This window comes from Marmota marmota, unplaced genomic scaffold (assembly GCF_001458135.2).
Source record: "Marmota marmota marmota unplaced genomic scaffold, marMar, whole genome shotgun sequence".
Taxonomy (NCBI): domain Eukaryota; kingdom Metazoa; phylum Chordata; class Mammalia; order Rodentia; family Sciuridae; genus Marmota; species Marmota marmota.
Window position 1 is genome coordinate 14756260 of NW_026000082.1, and position 9588 is coordinate 14765847.

The window sequence follows — 9588 nt, forward strand, 5'->3', positions numbered from 1 at the left end:
TCCTTCCTTCCTTCCTTCCTTCCTTCCTTCCTTCCTTCCTTCCCAGTGAAGACAGATCATTGCCTCTTCCCTTATTGGAAAAAAAAAATCTATTACCAGGAAGTCCATGTTCTGCCCATGCCTAACCTCTATCCCTTTGTACATTAATGTACAAGTAGCAAGTGGGAAAAAAAAAGCTGACTAAACAACAATGTCTTCTTATCTATGTTATTGAGAGCCTTTTCTTTAATGGGTAATGTATAGGAAAAATTTTATGTGTGTTCCTCATTCTTTCTAGTTACCCAGTTTTCCAGTTTTATTCTTTCCAAGTCCTGATCATTCTCTAGCGCATTAATTGTTTATGATTCAAAGAAGATTTGTACCTTAGTGGCTCTCCTTCCAAATGAAATGGCCAACCTGTGGTGCAATTTTAACTTATCCCCACTAGGAGGCTTTTCTTTCACTGCTGTTTTTCAGGCATAACTTTGATTGAGGCTATAATATTGGATCAGTCAATTTTTGGTTGGTGCCAGCATATTATACGTACCTAATTTTTCTCTTCCCAGTCTTAACTTTTTTCTTCTTTCGTTAGCTTACTTATCTCTTAGTTATTGATGGGAAATGCAAGGCAAAGCAACAGATATTTCATCCCAACATGATTTTGACAACTGGACCCCAGAAGCTTTATTAAGTTAGTAGACTCCTATTAAGACAGCAGGCCCTTGCATTTTTTTGAGTTGTGTAGCATGCATGTGTTATATCAAAACATCAGTTACTACTTCTGTTCTTTTAGGTTCAATCCTCATTATCATCAATGTGATATTGTTCTGTGGAACGTCTAGGTGATCAGGATCTTTCTGGATTAGATTATTGTGACAATGGCAGGAAACTAACATAGTATCTTCAGAAAAAGACAATGAAGGTATACTGTGTTGGTTGAAAGTAAATTGCTTGTCATGGTGCTTGCAAATTAGTGTACAGAATAAAAAATATGTGGAAGATCATTTGCTAATAACCCTAACTCTGTGGATCAGGAAATCAATGTAGGATTTCTGGCAGTTACTGTGTCTTTCTAGTATGCATTTGGGACCTGGGGGAATAACTGTAGGGAAAGTTGACAGATTGAACTTACTTGAACCTACAAAGAGCCAGTTTGTGCCAAGACTTCATTTACATTGTGACCTTTCACTTTGAAAAATCTCTAGGAATTAGCATCATTTCAGGAGGCAGAGTCTGTCAGTGCCCTAAAATTTTGAGTATTTTAATTAGTACACAGATAGCTAGTAAACAGCTTCAGGTGTCTTAGGGAATATCTTAGAATAAAATTTACAGTACACACTTGTGTCTCTGTTGTATTGTTTTTGTGGGGTCCAGAACTCCCATTTAATCCAGCGATTTTATGTCTGTAAACTACTTGTGCTTAGAAACTCTGGGAGTGACTGACTATCCATTTTGGTTACTGAAGTTGAGATTTAAGCTGCCAGGTTTAAAGTTTCTGTTGTTCATAGATCAAGTAATGTTTTAATGGCCTGACCTTAAATTTTTTTCCATAGAAATACTGAGGCTTAGTGAAGCACTACTAAAGGTCTCTGCAAATTGATTGCTGCTTTTGTCCTTTAGTGTAATTGCTCATATTTTTTCTTATCATTAAATTTTGCCATTTGATTTCTACCATTCTGGTATCTTATCATGCTCATTAGGAAGACTGTCAGTGGTATCTTGTACTCATTTCATTCCAGCCCACAGAAGAAAGCCACTACAAAGTTTTTCAAGGATATAGATTCGTTTACTAATATATTTTTTAATCCTAAAATGCAGTGTCCTTCATGACTTCATGGATGATGTTGTAGGAGGGTATATGTACAGTAGACATATCATCACAATGAGCTATACATAATTTAGTTAATCATTTTGCCAATGCATGGTATGGATCACTAGTATCACATTTTCTCTTGGCAAGGAACTAGCAATGAATTGAAGGTCAAGGACATAAGCAAGCCAGTTCTCCAATCTTATCTTTAAAAGTATGTTTCCCAGGACTCCTTAGGATCTAGTCAGGAAAATGAAAGTCTATGTATTAGAACAGAGAAACATTAATGTAGCGTTGGTTATATAGGTGTGAAAGACAAAAGAGCAAAAAGGTGAACCTTAGATACAGTAACTGATGGAAGAAGTTAATACTCTTAAATGAGGCTCAGAGGGTGTCTGTGGAACAGGGGTCAGACCTATGAACACACATTGTCCAGCTGCTGCTGGTATCTGTAGGTATATCAAGAAGCTGGTTATAGGCCTGGTGATATGGTTCAGTGATATAGCACTTGTATAGCATGCATGAGGCCATGGGTTTAATCCCCAGTACGGGGGAGGTTGGAATGGGGGAGAAGAAGCTGGTGATTCATAGTGGAGTAGGGAAGGGGAGCATGGGAAGAATAGATGAACTCTAGATAGGGCAGAGGGATGGGAGGGGAAGGAACGGGGCATGGGGTTAGAAATGATGGTGGAATGTGATAGACATTATTATCCAAAGTACATGTACGAAGACATGAATTGGTATGAATATACTTTGTATACAACCAGAGATATGAAAAATTGTGCTCTGTATATGTAATAAGAATTGTAATGTATTCCTTTGTCATATTATAAATAAAAAAATTAATTAAAAAAAGGAGAGGGCTGGAACCTTTAGGTGATGCTGATGGAAATGCATGTAACCAAGAGGTAAGAAGTCTTGACTTCCTTCCTCCTAACTAATAACCCCTGTTGCAGGAAACCATCTAGCAAAGGAAAATACAGTTTTTCAGTTTCTCAGCTCCTGTATCTCAGATGGATTCAAATAGAAGATATATAGAAGGATATTTTGGACTTAAGAAACAATAAGTCAGTTACCTGCTTACTGTCCTAGGCTGTTTTTCTTAGGGTTTGAGAAGTTGTTGCAAATATTAGAGATATAAAGAAGTTTCATTGCATAGTTTCTGTTCATAGATATTTAGGAACTCACATTGGATTTCAACAATGTCATGCTTTCCTCTTTTGGACATTCCTCAGTTCCCATGTCTTATTTATAGGATTACTTTCTTTGAATTTAACAACTGGGAGAGAGGGTAGATTTTTGTGTTTGGATCACTGATTACTGAAGTGTGCTCTGTGGTGAGATCTGAACTTTGCTTTAAATTTTTTTTTCCCTTTAACCTTTAATGAGAAACACTTGGAAGCTCAGACACACATATGCAAATATGTAATAGAATACAAAGTTTTATGAAACACTTGATCCTCTTAAGTGACATATCCCAATAATTTCTATTCTGGTTTTTAAAAGACTGATCACAAATCTCTGAATCAACTGTGTAATTAATCTATAGTTTGATAAACATCAGAGCAATAGTATGATTTAAGGAAATTGACATAAATATTCTCTCTTGCTTGGTTGTTTGAGCAGTGCTTTAATTGAGTATGTATTGGTTCTTGTTGTTTCTGTGCAGGTTCCCAGTCTGTTCTTTTTCCTTAAATTCCAGGGGAGAATAAAGATGTTTTAGAGCTGGTCTTGAGATCTGGTGGTGGTGGAAGACACATACAAAATGATGCTTCAACTAAACCATACTTTATGTTCCCTCCCTTCCCAAACTTTTCCTTTAGTGAAACAAAAAGGTGACAATGCATATCACACATTAAGTCAGAAAAAAATCCAGTGTTTTAAATGATTATTCCTCATTTATTAGTTTGGCAAATATTTGATTGCCTTGTATTATTTGATTGCCATGTAAAAAATATTGAGCTCGGAGCAGAGGATACAGATATAAAAAACAAATGAGATGCACAAAGCTCAACTCAAAGTCTGTCAAGGAATTAGTCCAGAGACCCTGCGCCTAATAGAGGAAAAAGTAGGCCCAAATCTTCATCATATCAGATTAGGCCCCAACTTTCTTAACAAGATTTCTAAAGCACAAGAAATAAAATCAAGAATTAATAAATGGCGGGGCTGAGGTTGTGGCTTAGTGGTAGAGTGCTTGCCTAGCATGTGTGAGGCACTGTGTTCGATTCTCAGACCACATATAAATTAATAAATAAATAAAGGTGCATTGACAAGTTAAAAAAAAAAAAGGAAGAATAAGAGGGATGGACTCAAACTAAAAAGCTAAAAGAAACAATCAATGAGGTGGACAGAGAGCCTTCATTTTGGAAGCAAATTTTTGCCACACACACATCAGATAGAGCACTAATCTCCAGGATATATAAAGAACCAAAAACTTAACATCAAAAAAATAAACAACCCAATGAATAAATGGGCTAACGAGCTGAAAGACACTTCTTAGAAGAAGATATACATTTGATCAACAAATATATGAAAAAGTGTTCAACATATCTAGTAATTAGAGAAATGCAAATCAAAACTAAGATATCACGCCAGTCAGATTGGCAGTTTTCAAGAATACAGACAATAATAAATATTGGGAGGATGTTGGGGAAAAGGCACACTTATACATTGCTGGCGAGACTGAAAATTGATGCAGTCAATCTGGAAGACAGATGCAGATTCCTTAGAAAGTTTGGAATGGCACCACCATTTGACCCAGCTATCCTACTCCTCGGTTTATACCCAAAGGATTTAAAATCAGCATAGTACAGTAATGCAGCCACATCAATGTTCATAGCAGCTCAATTCACAATAGCTGAACTGTGGAAGCAACCTAGATGCCCTTCAGTAGATGAATAGATAAAGAAAATGTGATATATATACACAATGGAATATTACTCAGTATTAAAAGAGAATAAAATTATGACATTTGGAGGTAAATGGATGGAGTTGGAGAATATCATGCTAAGCAAAGTAAGCCAATTCCCCAAAATCAAAGGCCAAATGTTTTCTCTGATAAGTGGATGCTGGTCCATAACGGGGAGGGGGAGGCATGGGAAAAATTGAGGAACTTTGGGCAAAGGGGAGAGAGGGCAAGGAGGGTTCATAGGGGCAGGAAAGATGGTGGAATGAGATGGACACCATTACCCTAGGTACATGTATGACTGCACATATAGTGTGATACTATCATGTGCAACCATAGAAATGTAAAGTTGTACTGCAATAGTGTACAATGAATCAAAATGCATTCTGCTGTCTACAAATTTTTAATTATAATAGCGGTAGAGAATTAGACCTAGTCTATGGTAGCAAAATGAATTGAAATATATTCAGTTAGAGATATGAAATATGAAATATAATTAAGTCTAAGAAAAATAGGAGTGAGATTGATTTGGTGAAGAAAAACTTTTCTTTGAAGGAATAGCTTATGTTCTTTGGTGAAATGTTAAGGACCAAGGTAAGATAAGATTAATGAAGACAGTTGTGGTTATTAACATATGCTACAGGATCAGAATGGAAAGGTAGGATTCAAATCAGGGCTTTAAAGGGTACTCTATTAGAAGAGCTGTCAGGATTAATGGAAAGATTAAGAAATAAAATGTACAAAGACATTTTTTTCTTTAATTTCACTTTAGGGATGGTGTTTTAGTCAGCTTTTCAGTGCTGTAACTAAAGGATCTGACCAAAACAACTGTAGTGGAGGAAGGGTTTATTTGAGGGCTCACAGTTTCACAGGTCTTAGTCTATCAAATCCGGCTCCATTTCTTGGGGCTAAAGATGAGGCTGAACATCATGGTGGAGTGTGTGGCAGAGGGAAGCAGTTCACATCATAGTAATCAAAAAGCAGAGATTCCACTTGCCAGATATAAGTATATTCCCAAAGCCATGCCACAATGCCCACCTTCTTCAGCCACACTCTACCACTTCAGTTCCACTCAGCTATTCCCTATTAGGGGATTAAATCACTGATTGGGCTAGAATCTCATAACTCAATCATTTCTCCTCTGAACCTTTACTCTCATGTGAGCTTTTGGGGGTTACCTCACATCCAAACCATAACAGGTGGTATGGAATGGATTGCAGGGGAGCAAGAGAATGTAGTAAGAGATTAGTTGGGAGGCTGTTTATGTTAGTTGGTACAAGAGATGATTGTGACTTGGATTAAGGTAGCAGTTTAAGAGAGTAAAGGTGGATTATTTATCTAAAAGATTTAGGAGGTAAAATTGAAAGAACTGATTAGACTTGGGAGTTGAAGAAGAGAAGGCATCAAGGATAACACCAGAGGTTTCTGGATTGGGCTGCTGATATTAAGAATAATCAAGGAGGATCAGGCTTGGGGAAACATTAATGAAGGTTTAGATACACTGAGTTTGTGGTTCGAGATCTCACTAGAGTACTAGCATTGGCCAAATATAATTATTTTTCCCATTTTACAAATGAAACAGCTATTAAGTAGGCAGATCCATGATTTCATTTTTCTTAAGAAGAAAAAAGATTTGAAACATGTTTAAATGTTATTCACAGAATTGGGGCAGGGTTGGGGAGCGGAGAATCCAGAACACAGGAGTTACCAAAGATACTGGAAAGGAAAGGAGGGGTATAATCCTTAATGTAAAGCTAATAAGAAGATGGTATTAGATTTTTCATATAGGAACAATGATGTCCCCTGTATTTTATATGAAGAGAGAGTGAGGGAGAGTGCATATCTGGGTTAGTTTGTGGATTTGATGTTAAGGGGGAATTCCTCTTGATGTTTTCTCTTTTCTCTGTGGACTAGGAAAAAAAAAAAGTCTTTGAAGACCACGACTTAGAGGGGGTAGAAGTGAGGAATAAAGCTGTAAAATTTCCAAATAGTCTTTGTGGAAAGTAGAGTTAATGAGTCAAATCATGACTCAGTTAGAGTGTGTGATATTGTGGCCTTTGGTCCCTGAAAAAGATTTATTGGAGGAAGTGGAACTTAAGTTTGGTCTTGACTCTTGGGTGTGTAAACTTCATAGGAAGAATATAGAAGTCAAGGATGAAGAGGGTTCTTAGTAGTATTCTATAATGATCTATTTGATGATAATCCTCCTTTTCTGTTAACGTTGTAGTGATTATGGAGGTGAGACCATACCAGGCCCTGCATTTGATCCAACAAGTCACCCAGCTCCAGCTACTACTCCCTCCTCCTCTTCAGCGTTTCGACCTGTGATGCCATCTAGGCAGATTGTAGAAAGGCAACCTCGTATGCTGGATTTCAGAGTTGAGTACAGAGACAGAAATGTTGATGTGGTACTTGAAGACAGCTGTACTGTTGGTAAGAATTTCTATACCATAAAGTCCTCACAAATGAGTAATTAATTAGGTATATATTCAGTTGAAATTCTTTTCTTTTGAGTTGATTGCTACCAAGAAGGGTTTTGGGGGGTGGGGGACAAATTGAAACTGATGCTTTCCCATACAGGTCGATTATTGTGTTCTGTGTTGAGTTTGAGGTAAGTTTAAGAATAATTGTTTTTTGTTGTTCCACATGGATGAGATGGTGTATGATGCTCTTTTAGGGCTGATGCAAATCAAAAATACTATAATTATTGGGAACATTGCATACCAGTTTTATTACTAAAACACATTCATTTTTTTGTAGTATGTTTCTTAGTTTTGTGCAGTAACAGAATACCTGAGCCTGGATAATTTGTGAAGAAAAAAAATTTATTTTCTCCCATTTCTGAGGATTGGGAAATCAAAGATCAAGGCACTGGCAGGTTGAGTGTCTGGTGATGGCTGCTTTCTGCTTCCAAAATGGTACCTGGATGCTACATCCTCTGGAGGGAGGACTGCTGGGTTCTCACATGGCATAAAGCAGAAGGGCAAAAGGAATGAGTTTTCTTTGTCAAGCCCTTTAATAAGCATCTCTAAAGGGCAGAACCCTCATTGCCTAATTACTTCTTAAAGGTTCTGCTTAATACTCTCACATTGACACTACCTGATATATTCAAAGCATGAAAATCAGATGTGAGGTATGTTTTCATCTTTTTTTTTTTTTTAATTTTCTCTCTCTGCCAGTTGAAAAATCCTATTAAAGGAAACTCAAAATATGTGCTTGCCATTTTTGGATAGACTTTAACTTACTTTAAGTAACTAAATTACTCTAGCTTAACCATATTGAAGTCATATTTGGTTCAGCTTATTTGATCCAATTTTGTTATAGACTGAGAAATTGTATTAATTTCTATTTTAATGTAGTTTTGCCTTAAATCTAGATAAATTTTGAAATTTTGCCTTTGTTCATTTTGTGGGAAATCATTTTGTAATACAATTTCACTAATTGGCATTGAGAAACAAAACTGTTGAAACACTAAACAATAATCAGACTATATTATTCTCTCACTTAAAACTGTTCAAAAACTTTTCATTGTTTTTTAGGATAAAATTTTAACATGACTTGTAAGTTCCTGCTTAATTAGGCCTCTGCCTATATTTCCAGTTTTACCTTTACCACTTTTTCTCTCTTACTCACTGAACTCTCATAATTGACTTTTTTTTCTGTTAACTGAATGGGTCTATAGCATTTGTTCATTTGTTTTCTTATGATCTTCTAGCTGGATGTTCTCATTATTGAAGGTAAAATATTGAAATCCTTTACTCTAATTATGTTGATTTCTGTTTCTGCCATCAGTTTTATGTTTGCTTCATATATTTGGGTACTCTGATGCTATATATTTGTAATTTTAATTGACCCTTTAATTATCATAAAATATCCTTTGTTGTCTTTTGTGATAAGTTTTGACTTAGTTGGTTTTGTTTATGTAAATGTGGCCACTCCTACTTTTCATTATTATTGGAATGGGATATTTTTCTATCCTTTGTGTATCCATAAATCTAAATTCAGTCTTTTGTAATAGCATACACTTGAATCTTTTTTTAAAATCCACTAAACTACTCTTTATGTCATTAAAAAAATCTTTAATAATATACAAATTTTAATCATATACATTCTCTTCTGTTTTATTTCTCCCCACTCTGGATATTTTATGTTATTGTCATAAATGATACATCATTTTATATTGGGTATCCATTATTTTGCTGGGTTTTTTTGCACTTTTAACTTACATAGCAGGTTAACAATGACTTAAACACCGTAATATAGTATTCTGCATTTAGTTTTACCTATAAAACTATACATTTAGTTTTACCAGTGAACTTTATATCTTCATATACTTTCTTGTTGCTGTCTAGTATCCTTTTGTTTTAACTTGAAGAATTCACCTTACCACTTATAATGAAGGTGCTAAACTCCTTCAGCTTTTGGTTATCAGGGAAAGCTTTTACTACTTTTTCTTTTAAGATTTTTTTTAGCTGCAGACAGACATAGTACCTTTATCTTATTTATTTATCTACTTATTTATTTATTTTAAATATTTATTTTTTAGTTGTAGTTGGGCATAATACCTTTATTTATTTATTTAGTTATTTTTATGTAGTGCTGAGAATCGAACCCAGGGCCCCGCAAATGCTAGGCAAGCGCTCTACTGCTGAGCCCCAGCTCCAGCCCCTATTTATTTATTTTTTATGTGGTGCTGAGGATCAAACCCAGTACCTCACATGTGCCAGGCAAGTGCTCTATCACTGAGTCAGAACCCTAGCCCCTCTGTTTCATTTTTGAAAGTTCATTTGCCTGATAAGAGTTTTCTCGGTTTGCAAATATTTTAATTTCCTTACTATTGCCATTTTGTTTTTTTCTGTCTTAATGACTTTTGTTACTGCGCCCCCCCCCCCCC

General features: G+C 35.8%; 1 protein-coding gene across 1 annotated transcript in view; it reads left to right on the top strand.

The window, feature by feature from the left end:
• Positions 1-9588, top strand: part of Faf1 (Fas associated factor 1) — a 375874-nt gene that overhangs the window by 99705 nt on the left and 266581 nt on the right. The window contains exon 4 of the mRNA XM_015485020.2: positions 6922-7127. Coding sequence (XP_015340506.1) covers positions 6922-7127 — 206 coding nt within the window. The remainder of the gene's footprint in view (positions 1-6921; positions 7128-9588) is intronic.